Source organism: Pocillopora damicornis, chromosome 10 (genome assembly GCF_964200805.1).
Source record: "Pocillopora damicornis chromosome 10, jaPocDami1.2, whole genome shotgun sequence".
NCBI classification, from domain to species: Eukaryota; Metazoa; Cnidaria; class Anthozoa; order Scleractinia; family Pocilloporidae; genus Pocillopora; species Pocillopora damicornis.
In genome coordinates, this window is record NC_142679.1 from 1,802,952 (window position 1) to 1,820,054 (window position 17,103).

The 17,103-nt window shown below is 38.2% G+C and overlaps 2 protein-coding genes across 2 annotated transcripts; both read left to right on the top strand.

Annotated features, from left to right (window-relative positions):
• The first annotated feature begins 1,063 nt into the window (after window positions 1-1,063).
• Window positions 1,064-2,695, top strand: LOC149038404 (uncharacterized). The gene has a single exon (XM_089185079.1). It carries the CDS (start codon window positions 1,085-1,087, stop codon window positions 2,693-2,695), a length of 1,611 nt encoding a protein of 536 aa, XP_089041205.1. The 5' UTR covers window positions 1,064-1,084.
• A 6,484-nt stretch (window positions 2,696-9,179) lies between these two features.
• Window positions 9,180-11,186, top strand: LOC149038405 (uncharacterized). Its single transcript, XM_089185080.1, has one exon. It carries the CDS (start codon window positions 9,200-9,202, stop codon window positions 10,802-10,804), a length of 1,605 nt encoding a protein of 534 aa, XP_089041206.1. The 5' UTR covers window positions 9,180-9,199; the 3' UTR covers window positions 10,805-11,186.
• The last annotated feature ends 5,917 nt before the right edge of the window (window positions 11,187-17,103 follow it).

Genomic DNA, 17,103 nt, shown 5'->3' on the forward strand with positions numbered 1-17,103 from the left:
GGTCTTCATAGGCCCTTTGCATTGAAAATTTTTCAGTTTCTTGTTACACCGGAAATGCAATGGAAGCTTTTTCACTCTGTCCTCAAGATTCCAGCAACAATTCTCCTAACTGTCTGCTATTTTGTTTATCTGAGAATTTTTTGTTAAATAAAACAAGTTTCTTTATTAACATTCTTCAAATTATTGACCGAAAGCTTATTTTCGATACGGTGTTTGCGCCAACAACTCACACAAAAGGGTAAAGAGCTCATTTGGCAAATACTTTCGAACCGTTTCAATCATCGTGGACAAATGGATAACGATTTGCATACGTAAGCATTGTGCAACGAGGAAGTGAGGTTCCGTCATACACGAAAATTATCTCTTTGCTAAAGAGATCAGTATTTTTCGAGACTGGTTGTTAAATAAGAGGTCTTTGATGCAATGTTTGCTTTACAGAACAAAGTTCGTGGGCTAAAATTGGCGTAGAAGTGATTGATATTCTATTTGTTCAATGAGGTGCGATAATTTACTTTCAGATCTACTCTGTCGTCTCACAATCTCTAGAAAAAAATCAGTATTTATTACTGACTAATCGTTGTCATCTTATCTCTTGGATTTTCACTTAGTACAGTACAGTGGTGGATTCTTCTTATCGACACTTGGCCTGTTTCTGTGTAATGCAAATGAGGTTTTTATACCAGATCCCTTCACAGGGCTAGACGGCTTTTGCTTTGTTAGCGCTCTCACTAAACTTTCATACTAAAAAAACTAGAGCTTATTCGAAACCTGTTCATTAGATGTCAACGAGCTGAAGTATTCATTCTGACTACCTCTTTATAAGGATATTTTTTTAAAATTCAAACGATAGAAATACATATCATTAATAATATTGACAGTCAACATCTCTTTTTCCCAAATTTTCAGTGAACAAGTGGAGTAGTCAATACTTTCGCCAACATTCAGATGGCCGATGTATTGTTTCTGCTTTGTTAGCACTTTCACTTCCAAAACATCATACTAAAAAACCTGCGGCTTATTCGAAACATGTTCATTCGGTATCGAAGATCTCAAGTGTTCACTCGAAGACTCTCTAACGTGGATAATGACTAACAGTTTTGTGATTGAAGTTTTTGCCCGTGTTTTATTCAGCTTCACACAAGGCGTGACAGAGCATTACGACCCTGATGAGCCTGAAGTGGAGACCTTTGGATATAACGATAGCTTAAGCAGTGAGGGTCGAGAGTGGAATTGTCAGCCCGTTGATAAACCTATTTATCAGGAATATTCACCGCCGTCGGACGACGATTATTATCTCTTCTCAGTCGGTAATTCTCGAGTTAGGTATCGGGTCATTGACGCGAGCTCACCTGACGAAGATGGAGACGAACAGCAAGATGAAGATAACGAAATGGCTTGGAAGCGATTTAGACCATCCATTCTTCGCACAGTTTGTCAATCAATGTACATCGGTGCATTAATTTCACTTTTAACTCCAGCCATCTTTGGCCTTTTTTACGTCATGATCTGTTACGTCTCTTATGAAATAGTACTCAACTGCCAATTTCACCGGAATGAGACAATCCCAGTTAAAATAGAGTGGATCAGAACATTGTCTGCCGTGATAGGTGTTGCCTTTCTTTACATGTGGTTCTTTGTAGGAATGATTTTTCTTTTTCGACCGTATCAGTTAAATGGCGTGAAAAGAAAACTCATTCTTGTTGCTTTTGTCCTTTTCTGTGTAGATGCAATGTATCGTGTTGTCCTTCAAGTCTTTGGAATATCTCATTCCCAGCTTTCTGTATTTCAGAAGATCCCTCTCAACGTTATATTCCTAATGAGTATATGTTGCCAATTGCAAGTTTATCTTCTAACAGATCACTTCCGGATCCTGTCAAGTACAACGAGTCTATTTATAAAATTAACGACACCCTACTGCTTCACTTTCTTTCTTGGCATCTTTGCAGCATCGTTTATTTACCCAATATACAACAAACAAACTGAATATGGAAAACTCCTTATTGCACTCTTCTCACCTCTCTTTGGAATTATCTTTAAGGTAATTTTGCGACTTTGCACTCAACGGTTGAAGAAAATTACTCATCCAGGATATTCGTACATCTTGTTAGTGCCATTGTATTTTGGATCAGCAATCATGTTTCGAGTAATGCAGGCTGGACTTGAAAACCTCAAATTTATCGCTGTTCTTGGAATAATCCACGGGGCGGTAGAAGTGCTAGAACGAAGCGCCATGGTCTTAATTGATCATGTTTGTCATGTGATCTTGAAAAGAAAATCAGCTCCTTGGGGAAGTTTTCGCACTCCTCGCCGAGAGAGACTAATGGCTGATATCGTTATCATAAGCACGTTGTATGAATCAACTGGTATTGTGTGTGTTAACGGATTGTTGTACGTATACCAATTCACTTACTTACTAAACATTCCACTTTTAAAGCTGCTTCAGGAATTTGCAATTTATACCTCAGTTCCACTGGCTGTTGAATGGTTTTTCACCGGCGTATCCTTGGCCATCGAGACTCGCTTTCAGAATATAGCAGTTATGGCTGTTTGGCGCAAAAGATGGAAAAGACACATTTTGGTTGCGATGACTAACCTGGTTCCCTTGGTTATTTGGACAACAGCAAATCTCTTAGAAGTTGTGCATAAGCGCTTTGATGAGTCTAAAGGTCACCCTTGCAAAATGCCCTTTACATAGAGAACTTCTAAAAACTAAATGCCGGCTGCCTTGTGTTAATTGACTTGTGTTGGTGTCAGAGATTGTTGACATATTACACTTACCGGTTATTACTATCTAACTTCTCAAAGTAGAGCACAAATAAGGCACGAATAGAGCACAATTATCCTGCGATATTGTACGGTTATTTGGAAAGTTGGTTGTTTTGTGCTCTAAAAAAAAACCTGTTTAACCAGTCGATTGCGCACTACGCTTCTTTAGCCGCTTTGCTTTTCCCGCCTAATAAGAAATGAGCAGAAATACGTAACAGGGCGTAGTTGGATAATAAATAACTTAGACGTTTTGGTGTGTGGTATCCCTGAGTATTTTTAAATCTCATGAGATTCTTAAAATAAATATACTGAACTTCAGATTTGAATATAATTTCTTATGCACTCATGCTAAAATTTAACGCAGTGAACCAAACCCCTGCTTTAGAGTTCTAAAAATAGACTTAAACCAATCTGTTCTGAAGTTTTAAACTATTCGTCAAACTTAATTAGATGCAGTGTTGGTAAACTTTTGCCCTTTAAGTACAACTGCTGATGCGCAACTGAAAAGTCCCATACTTCATCCTGAAGGGTGGGGTGATGGTTAATAAACGAGGTTGTACTGTTGACTGTAATGTCTCATCTTTCAATTTACTTAATGTCTGAGTGGAAGAGCCAGATGTGAGAATATTTGACTAGAGATCATGACCGAGAGCCAAACATTTTCCCGTCCTTAATATTATGTGAGAACGTAATCAAGTAATTGTTTTATTACACGTTTTTTGAAACAATCTGCCAAAGGAGACACTTCTCACTGAGTTTGCAAAAGTTTGAGAGCACTTCACGGACGAGGAGCTTGGAAACTAGGCAGACTTTGAACTCCACATGATAACCCAATATCTGCTGCAGATATTGGGTTATCCTGTCAACTTCACACGCCTATGTATACTGACTGAATTCTCTCAACAAATCAGAGTTTTCATAGTTACTCTAATATATAATAATATTCCTTATTACTTTGTTAATGTAGGGAAAGCAATGATTGTTGTACATTAACAGAGAATTACGTTGGCGATATAAACGTTTGCATGTCCACAAAATCAATAATTACTTTGAAATCACTCGTTCTGTAACTACGGAATTTTACACTCAGCAAAATTAAAGCAACTAAGAACTGATTTACTCTTCTCATTTCATGTATTGACGATACTCCAGGCTTATATCTCATTATACTCATCCAAAAACTCATCCAAGAACTCTAGATCTTTTAAAAAATCCATTAGAACAAAATTAATCGAAATTCTAGAAACTGAAAACTCCTATGTTGACATAGATACTCTAATTAATAAGATGAAAGATTAATTACTAACTGTAATTACGTTTAGTCTGTAGTTTTCCTCTTTACATATTATCCCAATACCTAGATGTTTGTAAGCACGAAGATGAATGTCTGCACATGTTATAATTGTATGTGAATATTTATTGTATAAAACTGTGTAAAATTATTTGTCAACTGTCTGGCTTGCGCGATTAGCTCTTCGCTATTTGCAAGCCAGCCTGGTAATAACCATCTGATGTGAACAAATAAAACTTGAAACTTATATAGTATTGATATGACATTTCGATTGGTTCTCGATCGATGCTTAGTAAACGGAACAACATTTTTCTCCCGGGTATAGGCTGAGTTATTTGAAAACTCTTTGCGTGTTTTATTAGCCTTTATAGAGAGTTATCAAGCCTCTATACCCCTGGAGAGTGCAGTTCATACCTTTTTGAATGGCTGTTGCATGACGACTTCTGCAGTCTGAGAAACTTGGATAGATCGAGAAATTTGAAGTGAACTACGTCTGTTGTTTTGACTGTAATTTGGAAAGCTTTGTTTGCTAAGTGGATAAAGATAAAGATAAAGCAGACGTAGTTTAGAAAAAGGTTTTGATCTTTGAAAGTCATAAAGATTTCGTCCATGAAAGATTGTGCAAATTCACGCCTGAAATTGAAGCGAACCGTAATTTGAGCTTTTTTTACATAAGTTTGGGTGATATTTAAAAGCAAAAGTCGGTTTCAAAAGCGAAGACATTGTTCACTGAAGGGAAAGGTTTCTTCGCTTTCTTTTCTGATCAGGCAATGTTCGATCCCTGATCTCGCGTGGATCACAGACGCGGCGATTCCACTCCGCATTCCAGCCGTCAAAGGAAACGATCACGTAATCATCGTCTACTTCTTCAACAGTGCACGCACACCAAACTCTTTCTTCATCGACTGCTTCAGCTTTGAAACCCACAGTTTGTGGAAGCGCCATCACGTTTTTATTCAACCGCGCGTTTAGCTCATGCGATCAAAACAGGTTTGCGATCGATAAGGCCGGTCAACTTGTTTTGATGAATCTACAATCGGTCGCTAGGATACTTAGTTGTGTCCAGTGTCCCTAGGTAATTCTAGCGCCTCATTGCACATGTGTCGATTAAAACCGGAATTCTTAATGAATTACACACTTTGTCCGTGTTGAAGTCGCAATGGGTCAATCGATACAATAGAAGTTATGATTAACCATTATGTGTGTGGTACCTCAGTCATTTTATTCTAACAAACACTTGTACAATTCTTTGAAAGAATAACAAAGTCATGTCTCGAGATAAATTGCGTGAACCTGTTCATTTTCCACTCAGTTTGAGTTCTTATCTATCAGATCCAGATAAATATAGGTCAAAGACGGAAGGGACTCTGATTTAGTCCATATTCCTCAACTATGGCGCACTCTCAAGAATACGGCATTTTGCAAGGATGGTTAGTTTCACTGAACCGCCCGTGTAAAATTTCTATGATACACCCGCTGGACCACAATGCTAAGGGAACTGCGTTAACAATTGCTACAAGTACATGTCTTTTCCATCTTTTCCGCCAAACCGCTATGACAGCCACGTTCTGATAATGAGTTTCTATCGCAAGAGATACACTGGTGAAAAACCACTCAATCAACAGCAGACATGAGGCCGATTGACTCATACAACATACCTACAATGGAAGTATCAGACATTAGTCTCTCGCGGCGAGGAGTGCGAAAACTTCCCCAAGGAGCAGATTTTCTTTTCCAAAGCACGTGGCAGAAGTGATCAATGATAAACATCATGCTTCTTTCTAGTACTTCTGCAACGCTGTGAATTATTCCAAGAGTAGCCATGGATTGTGAACTGTCTAAGTCGGCTTGTAATACTCGAAACATAACAGCTGAGCCAAAATACACCGGCGCAAGTAACAGATATGAATATCCTGGATGTGTAAATTTTTACAACCGCTGAACGGAAATCCTTGAAATAACTTTCCGAACAACTTTGCGAACCTTATGAGAGATCTCTTTACGAGCGAACATTTTTGAGTGAACCTTTCATCAAGAAACATGCTCTATCAACTGAGCTGTCTAATGTCAATCGAAAGAAGCACGGACGCAAATTTCATCGTGTATGTAGACGTGATCGTGAACCAAGCTGAATACCAATACTAAGTTTGAAAATTTTAAGGAACAAGAGCAGAAAGGTTAGAGAACTTGTCTATGCACGTATTCTTTCATGTATACCCATGTCATCTACATTTTACTGTTGTGTAAATGCTATAAAGTTAGTAAATAAGATGACGTTCAATTTAAACTGTCGTGAAAGAATTCGTCAAAGTAAAAGAAAGATAAAATATCGTGCCAGCCGATATTTGACATTGTTTTCTTGCAAGAGTGAGGATCATATAGCAAATTATTGCAACTATAAATTAAGTACAGACATAGAAAAAGATCCTGGTCCTCTAGTATATGTTGACCCTAACAAAACAATAGCAGCTCCATATTGTCAAGGTAACGAGTTAGTTTTTGGACAAAATGCAGGACAACAATGTGTTGCAATGAGTTTTCAAATAATGAATGTTGGAAATCAGTTTGTCAACGAAAATTGGAAATCAAGTTTGTCACGATTAGCCAGACAGGTGTTTTTAATGCAGTCAGAATTATCCACAGCATTAAATGTGTTTGATACTGATTATCAACTGGAATACAGTGAAAGCTACTCCGGTACTGTTCACTAAGAAACTGCTGAACCTCTTTACGAAGAGCCTTTGAGTCGCTCATATCTGAAAACTACACCAATTTCATATTAACAGAAAGGTGTATTGTTGTTGCAATCTATTGTACTAATCTTTGAATATGGGGTTCAAAATATTTGTTTCTCACGCTAGAGATTTGTATGGAAGAGGGCAGCCTCAAGGTACATGTGTTCTAAACAGAACGCTTTATGAGAAATCTGTCTTAAAACTCAATAAAACTAGTCACCCTTCTCAGGATATTTTTAATACACTATTGTCATTTGATGGAAAAGAGTTTATCTGTAAGACTTGTCACTCTAAAGTCAATCAAGGCAGTTTTCCATGTCAGTTAACAACTTATATGTAGACGACATCCCAACTGAGCTGGAAGATCTCCAAAAACTAGGACAAATAATAATAGTCCAGCGCATTGAAAACATAATTGTCATGCCAAAAGAATAACAGAGGAAAATTAAAGGTGCTATATGTAATGTTCCAGTGAATTGTGATCAAACGTGGCCATATTGCCTCGTCCTCCAGAAAAGCTAAAAAAAGTGGAAAAAGTGGCTGGTAATAAGTATTGAAATAATAGCCAATAATATTTGGCACTACCTACCCCCACCCCACCCCAGAAAAGGGTCTTCACACCGCATAAAAATTGCTTTTTTCAGCTCTCTGTTTACATATGTGAGAAACCTGCATCTCTGGCATATCAAGAGAGAAAAGAGTTACAGGATAAACCAATAATTTCCCATCTACGCCCCCTGACACAAATGAAATACAATTTTATAAAAAACTTTGGCAAATCCAGGCACAAAAAACAAAGTTTCGTTCCAACAGAAAGCCTGAGAGAACGGAAATATGCGTCCAGTTCTTAGGTAAGTTTAAAAAGTGACATCGTAAAAACATCGTGAGAAATACGGAAATAGGAGAGCTCTGCTCGCAAACACTTCTTCAATGGCTCAAGGATACGTTCCTTAAGAATCAGTCTCGAATATATTTCTTCGAGTTCTTTCATCATCACGAAACGTACTTCAAAAAGATTCCTATTTGTACTTAAAGCTGTGCAAGCGCAAGAACTGAAAAGAACTGAATGCTTGCTAACTGAAAGACATGGAACTATTTAATTACCGTGGAAGATTAGAAAAGTACATTACGAAAGCACACGAAAGGATATTTTGACATATCAAGTGGTTACTTTTTGAACGAAACTGAAAAAGATTATGATGGGGGAGGGGGGCCTTAATAGGCTCTATGCATTGTAAAATGTTTGCTATACTCGCTCAATCAGTATTGGATATCGATGCACAATGCACCAGAAATCAGGGAGAATAAATAATTTATTCGACACATCAGGAAAGGGAGCGACAATCATTGAAAAAAAACTTATGGCAGCTTATCTAGAAATAATAAATGGACATTGGGAAGCTTCAGTTTAAGTTGGCCGATCGTCGTTATTTTGAATTACTTTGTAAATGTTCACTGAACATCACTGAATGCACTCAGTGAATTCTAGAAACTTCAGTTTCTTGTTACCCTAAAATGCAATGGAAGCTTTTTCACTCCGCCCCCAAGATTCCAGCAAGAATTCTCATAACTGTCTGTTATTTACTTTATTCAACCTTTCAGCTCTGACAATTTTTTGTCGAATCAAACAATGTTCTTCATTAATATTCTTCAGATTATTGACCGAAAGCTTATTTTCGATACGGTGTTTGCGCCAACACCCACACAAATGAATCAAGCGCTCATTTGGCAAATACTGTCGAGCCGTTTCAATCATTGTGAAGAAATGGAAAACAATTTGCAACGTAAACACCGTGCAACGAGGAAGTGAACACGACAATTATCTCTGAACACGACAATTATCTCTTTGCCAAAGAAATCAGTATTTTTCGAGACTGATTGTTACAGAAGGGATCTTTGGTGAAATGTTTGCCTTAAAGAACAAAGTTTTTAACTTAAAATTGGCGTAGAAGTGATTATTATTCTATTTGTTCAATGAGGTGTACTAATTTACTTTCAGAGCTACACTCAGTGATGGATATTTAAGAAAATGCGCTTAATATCAGAGAAAGCAAAAGAATACGTTCCGCCTGCTACAATAACGAGAACAGTGTCCATTGCTGAAATAACATCTGACAATCTCTTGAAAAACGTTAGTATTTAATACTGACTTATTTTTCTTATCTTGTCTCTTGAATTTCCACGCAGTACAGTATAGTAGTGGATTCTTCTAGTCGACACTTGGCCTGTTTACGTGAAATGCAAATAAGGTATTTATACCAGATCCCCTGACAAGGCTGGAAATGTCAAGAACGAGTATGGTTTCCACTTTCAAAACATCACACTTAGAAACTGAAATATATTCCAAACGTGTTCATTATATTTCAACGAGCTGAAGTATTCATTCGACCACTATCGGACGCAGACAATGAATAACAGTCTGCTGATTGAAGTTTTTGCCCGTGTTTTATTCAGCTTCACACGCGGTGTGGCAGAACATTACGACCCTGATGAGCCTGAAGTGGAGATCTTTGGATATAACGATAGCTTAAGCAGTGAGGGTCGAGAGTGGAATTGTCAGCCCGTTGATAAACCTATTTATCAGGAATATTCACCGCCATCGGAAGACGGTTATGATCCCTTGTCAGTCGGTAATTCTCGACTTAGATATCGGGTCATTGACGCGAGCTCACCAGATGAAGATGAAGACGAACAGCAAGATGAAGATAACGAAATGGCTTGGAAGCGACTCAGACCATCCGTTCTTCGCACATTTTGTCAATCTATGTACATCGGCGCATTAATTTCACTTTTAACACCTGTCATCATTGGCCTTTTTTACGTCGTGATCGCTTACGTCTCTTATGAAACGACACGCAACTGCCAATTTCACCCGAAGGAGACAATCCCAGTCAAAATACAGTGGATCAGAACAATGTCTGACGTGACTGGTGTCGCCTTTCTTTACATGTGGTTCTTTGCAGGAATGCTTTTTCTTTTTCGACCGTATCAGTTAAAGGGCGTAAAAAGAAAACTCATTCTTGTTGCTTTTGTCCTGTTCTCTGTGGATACAGTATATCGTGTTGTCCTTCAAGTCTTTGGAACATCTCATTCCAAGCTTTCAGTGACTCAGAAGATTCCTCTCTACGTCACATTTTTAATTAGCATAGGTTGCCAGGTTTATCTTCTAACAAATCACTTCCGGAACCTTTCGAATAGAGCGACTTTATTTATAAAATTAACAATATCCTATTGCTTCACTTTCTTTATTGGCATCTTTGCAGTATCGTTTATTTATCCAATGTACAACAAGCAAACTGAACATGGAAAACTCCTTATTGCACTCTTCTCACCTCTCTTTGGAGTTATCTTTAAAGTAATCCTACGACTTTGCACTCAACGCTTGAAGAAAATTGCTCATCCAGGATATTCGTACATCTTGTTAGTGCCGTTGTATTTTGGATCAGCGATCATGTTTCGAGTAATGCAGGCAGAACTTGAAAACCTAAAACTCATCGCTATTCTTGGAATAATCCACGGCGCGGTAGAAGTTGTAGAACGAAGTGCCATGGTCTTCATTGACCATGTTTGTCATGTAATCTTTAAAAGAAGATCAGCTCCTTGGGGAAGTTTTCGCACTCCTCGCCGTGAGAGACTAATGGCTGATATTGCCATTTTAAGCATGTTGAGTGAATCAACTGCCATTGTGTGTGTTAACGGACTGTTGTACGTATACCAATTCGTTTACTTACAAAACACATCATTGTCGAATCTACTTCAGAAATTTTTTATTCATACCTCAGTTCCGCTGATGATCGAATGGTTTTTCACCGGCGTATCCCTGGCCATCGAGACTCGCCTGCAGAATATCGCGGTTATGGCTGTTTGGCGCAAAAGATGGAAAAGACACTTTGTGGTTGCGATAAGTAACCTGGTTCCCTTGGCTATTTGGACGACAGCAAATCTCTTGGAAATTGTGCATGGGCGCTTTGATGAGTCTAAAGGTCACCCTTGCAAAATGCCCTTTACATAAAGAACTTCTAAAAACTGAATGCCGGCGGTCTTTCAGCCTTCCTTGTGTTAATTGACTTGTGGTGGTGTCAGAGATTGTTGACAGATTACCCTTACCAGATATTATCACCCAACTGCTCAAAGTAGAGTACATGTAAGGCGCGAATAGAGCACAAATATCCCGCGACATTGCAGGGTTATTTGGACAGTTGGTTATTTTGTACTGTAAATAAACCTGTTTAGCCAGTCGATTGCGCGTTACGCTTCTCTATCCGCTTTGCTTTTCCAGCCTTACAAGACATGAGCAGAAAGAATTATCAGAAAGGAGCTGGATAATAAATAACTTATTAGACGTTTTGGTGTATAGTATCACTGAGTATTTTTAAATCTCATGAGATTCTTAAAATTAAAATACTGAACTTCACACTTGAATATAATTTCTTATGCACTCATGCTAGAATTCAACGAAGTTAACCAGACCCCTGCTTCAGAATTCAAAAAATCTACCCAATCTGTTCTAAAGTTTTAAAAATATTCTCCAAACTTAGTTAGATGCAGTGTTAGTAAACGTTTGCCCTTTAAGTACAACTGCTGGTGCGAAACTGAAAAGTCCCATACTTCATCCTGAGGGGTGGGGTGAGAGTTAAGAAAAGAGGATGCAATATTGACTGTAATGTCTCATCTTCCAATTTACTTAATGACTGAGTGGAAGAGCCAGACGGGACAATATTTGACTCGAGATCATGACCGAGAGCCAAACATTTTCCCTTCCTTAATATTATGTGAAAATTAGTTAAGTAATTGTTCGATTACACATTTTTTGAAACAATCTGCCAAAGGAGACACTTGTACAATTGTTTGAAAGAATAACAAAATCATTTCTCGAGATAAATTGCGTGAACCTGTCCATTTTCCATTCACTATCACCTATCACCTGTCCATTTTCCATTCACTATCACCTATCACCTGTCCATTTTCCACTCAATATAGCTCAAAGACGAAAGGAACTCTAATTTAGTCCACATTCCTCAACTATGGCGCTTTCTCAGGAAAACGGCATTCAGAAGGGTTAGTGAACTTGTCTATGCACGCATTCTTTCATGTTTACCCATGTCATCTACATTTTACTGTTTTGTAAATGCTATAAAGCTAGTAAATAAGATGACGTTCAATTTAAACTGTCGTGAAAGAATTCGTTAAAGTATAGGAAAGATAAATATCGTCCCAGTCAATATTTCACTTCTTAGTGGAGCTTATTCGAAACATGTTCATTACATGTCAACGAGCTGAAATATTCATACTGACTACCTCCCTATGAGGAGTTCTTTAAAATTCAAACAATAGAAGCATATATAATTAATAATGTTGATCGTCAACATCTTTTCCTCAAATTTTCAGTGAATAAGTGTAGTCAACACTTTCCCTAACATGCAGATTGTTTCTGCTTTGTTGGCACTTTCACTTTCAAAACATCAAATGAAAAAGCCTGGAGCTTATTCGAAACATGTTCATTCGTTATCGAAGATCTCAAGTGTGCACTCGAAGACTCTGTAGCGCGGACAATGAATAACAGTCTGCTGATTGAAGTTTTTGCTCGTATTTTATTCAGCTTCACCCACGGCGTGACAGAGCATTACGACCCTGATGAGCCTGAAGCGGAGACCTTTGGATATAACGATAGCTTGAGCGGTGAGGGTCGAGAGTGGAATTGTTATCCCGTTGATAAACCCATTTGTCAGGAATATTCACCACCATCGGACGACTATTATGATCTCTTGTCAGTTGGTAATCCTCGAGTTAGATATCCGGTCATCGGCGCGAGCTCACCAGATGAAGATGGAGACGATCGGCAAAATGAAGATGACGACATGGCTTGGAAGCGATTCAGACCATCCGTTCTTTTCAGAGTTTGTCTATCAATGTACATCGGCGCATTAATTTCACTTTTAACACCTGCTAGCATTAGCCTTTTTTACGTCACGATGGCTTACGTCTCCTACGAAACGACACGCAACTGCCAATTTCACCCGGCGGAGACAATCCTAGTCAAAATACAGTGGATCAGAACACTGTCTGACGTGATAGGTGTTGCATTTCTTTACATTACATATTTTCCTTCAAGTCCTTTGTCAATATATCCTTCAAGTCAATATCCCTTTGCTTCGTTCTTCTGTTGCTACTTGTCGGCTCGCTTGTTCCGAAATTTCACTTTCAATTATCGGAAAAATGCTAAAAAGAAGTCCCGGAAAAGGTCGAACATAGTACAATTTGGCAGATGGCGTGACAGCTTTAGCTCAGCTCTATGCTCTATACTCTCATAGAGCACGCTCTTTCAACCAATGACAGCGCACGTTGATCCGAATTTTATTATAATAGCCTTTAAACTGAGTTATCAAGCCTCTATGCCCTTATAAAGTGCAGTTCATACCTTTATTTAATAACTATTGGTTAATCGATACAATAGAAATTATTATTAAACATTGTGTGAGTGGTACCTCAATCATTTTATTCTAGGAAATGACAAACACTTGTACAATTCTTTGAAAGAATAACAAAGTCATGTCTCAAGATAAATTGCGTGAACCCGGCCATTTTCCACCTAGTTTGAGCTCTTATCTATCAGATCCAGGTAAATATTGCTCAGAGACAAAGGAACTCTGATTTTTTCCACATTCCTCACTTATTGCGCACTCTCAAGAAAACGGCATTTTGCAAGGATGGTTAGTTTCACTGAACTGACAGAAATATTTGTTAGCTTAATCACGTGAACAAAACCTGATAATTTACCATATAATGATAATTTGCGCTCCCAAAAAGCAGTCAATAACATTTCATGTTGACGGAGATCGCTCTACTGAGAAGTACCTTTCAATCTCCATAGATAAAACGTAGATGCGATAACTACTACTTAAGAAAACTATAGAATTTACACCGAAGTAACAACGGTGCTTTTTATTTCAACACTGTTCGGACTACTTCATTGACTATATGCAAAAAAGCACCTTGACATTTACATAGCGATTTCGATTCGAACAAGTATTTGACTGTATAATTTGACTCTCGTTGTCCCCAAAGTGTCTCGAACATCCGCGTAATTATGTGACTGAAGTAATTAACCATACCAAGAGAGAGGGATATCTGACAGAAATTACAAAGGACAGGTGTACTTCTCAGCATCACTATAGTTTGAGATAAACGATCGCATTATAAATGGAGTTGGAGACTAACAGAACAAATTTAAGTCAAGTGTGAGTTCTTTTTTATTTAATTTCGTGACCTTTAAAGCTAAGGATTGTTACAACTTGAAGTTCTTGATGATATCCAAATGTTATGTTTTTGTTTGTCTTTTTTAAAGCAATGCAACTTAAATGATTGAAATTATTCTCTAGTAAGTTTGAAAAGTGACATCATGAAAATAAGGAAATAGAAGAGCTCTGCCAGCAAGCAACGGTGCCCTCAATTACACGAGAGCATAATAATCTTATTCAGTGACTTTCCAAGAAACGCCATCGAACTCCTGAAACTTGCTTTCGAATAATATGCGTGCATAAATGCACCTTGAAAGGTGCTAATCGGCCCCATATGAGCGCTATACTGGTGTTAGGTGCGGCCCACGTCATACTCAACTGGCCCATGATAATTGTAATTAATTCAAATTTGCAATGGGAAGACTTCAGAAGACTTAATTGTTGCCAGCCACCTGATTTCCAAATGCAAGTCTCTAAGTGAAGCGCATTTTGCACTGTGACCTTTAGACTCGTCGGAGCGCCCATGTACAATATCCAAGAGGTGTGGTGTCGTCGAGAAAGCCAATGGAACCAGATTTGCCATCGCAACCAAAACGTGTCTTTTCCATTTTCTTCTCAAAACGGCTATAACTGCCATATTCTGATAATGAGTCTCGATGACTAAGGATACGCCGGTGATAAACCATTCAAAAACCAGTGCAACTGAGGTATGAATTGCAAATTCCTGCAGCAGCTTTAAAAGTGAAATGTTTTGTAAGTAAGTGACCTGATACAAGTGCAGGGCGCCGTTAACAGACACAATAGCAGTTGATTCATAAAGCATGCTTAAAATAGCGATATCATTCATTAGTCTCTCCCGCCGAGGAGTGACAAAAATTCCCCAAGGGGCTGATTTTCTTCGTAAAATTACATGGAAAATGTGATCGATGAAAACCATAGTGCTTCTCTCTATGACTTCTGCAGCACCATGGACTATCCCAAGAATAGCAAAAGGCTTGATGTTCTCAATGTCTGCTTGCAACGCTCGAAATATAAACGCTGATTCAAATTACAACAGCGTTCACTAGACGAACGAATACCCTGGATTAGTCATGTACCATAACCGCTAGACGCATGGTCGAGAGATCACCTCAAGAACAACCCCGATGAGAGGCGAGAAGATTGCCATAAGTAGCTTTCCTTTCGCATCTTGCTTGCCGTACTTCAGGTAAATGTAAGATGGTATGAAGATGCCTATTATGAAAGAGAAACGGCTCGGCGATATAATTTTTAGAACCAAATACCGCCTTTTTGTTAGAGTACGAAATGCATTTGTCGAGAGATAATTTTTCCAACATATACTGGGGAGGAACAAACCGTTCAACGGAAACTTTAGTAACACAGAAAGTTTAGAACGCGATATCCCAAGGAGTTGAAGAGCCACACGATAAATTGCATCCAAAGAAAACAGAAGAAAAGCTACAAGGAACAGTTTCCTGTTTAACCCCATCACCTGATATGGTCGAAAAAGTAAGAGCACACCTCCATAGAACCACAAGTGCTGGAAAACACAACCTGATTACACTCTTTTCACCTCTCTTTGGAGTTATCTTTAAAGTAATCTTACGACTTTGCACTCAACGCTTGAAGAAAATTGCTCATCCAGGATACTCGTACATCTTGTTAGTGCCGTTGTATTTTGCATCGGCGATCATGTTTCGAGTAATGCAGGCAGAACTTGAAAACCTAAAAGTTACCCTTGCAAAATGCCCTTTAAATAGAGAATGAGACCTAGCTACTGAAATAGCGAGCAAGCTATCATTGACGCACAAGCGAGGGTCTTAGTGTGAAGCTTTTACGAACATCACCTTTCTTGTTGGTTAAAAAGATATCTCATACCTTAATTGATACGGACATGCCGTGTACATACAGAAATTGAAATACATCTGTAATTCTAAACCGTTCAAGACAGTGTATTTGGAATGTATTGTATAATATAATTTAATATAATTTAATAATATAATTTACTGTTCAGCAGTCACGTACTTAACAAGATGATTTGTAGATATAGGAAAAACAGAATTTAAGAATCTCATGAGAATCTTAAAAGTAATCTACTGAACTTCACACCTGAATATAATTTCTGATGCACTCATGCAAGAATTCCACGCAGTGAACCAAACCTCTGCTTTAGAGTTTTAGGCTCGAAAAGAATTTTTAATAGCGACCTTCAATATTCCGGCAAAAATAGACTTAAACCAATCTATTCTAAAGTTTTTAAAAATATTCGCCAGACAATGTTAGATGCAGTGTTAGTAAACTTTTTCTCTTTAAATACAACTGCCGGTGCGCAACTGAAAAGTCCCCTACTTCATCCTAAGGGGTGGGTGAGGATTGAGAAAAGAGGACGCATAATTGACTATAATGTCTCATCTTGGAGGAACCAGACAGGAGAATATTTGACTCGAGATCCTGACTGAGAGCCAAACATTTTCCCGTCCTTAACATTAGGTGAGAAAAGAGGACGCACAATTGACTATAATGTCTCATCTTGGAGGAACCAGACAGGAGAATATTTGACTCGAGATCCTGACTGAGAGCCAAACATTTCCCGTCCTTAACATTATGTGAAAACTTAATAAGGTAATTGTTTTATTATACATTTTTTGAAACAATCTGCCAAGGAAGACACTTCTCTATGAGTTTGCAAAAGTTTGAGAACACTTCACGGACGAGGGGCTCGGAAACTAGGCATACTCAACATAATAACCCAATATCTGCTGCGGATATTGGGTTATCATGTCAACTTCACACGCTTATGTATACTGTCTCTCAACCAATCATAGTTACTCTAATGTATAATATTCCTTACCATTTTGTTAAATTCAGAGAAGCAATGGCTGTTGTATATTAACAGAGATTTATATTGGTGATATAAACGTTTGAACGTCCACAAAATCAATAATTACTTTGCAAAAACTCGTTCTGTAACTATGGAATTTTACACTCAACAAAATTCAAGCAATTAAGAGAGTGTCTCTGTAAGAGCGGTCCGGTCGATTTTGCTTGAGACACGGATTTCGCTCGTTTCTCG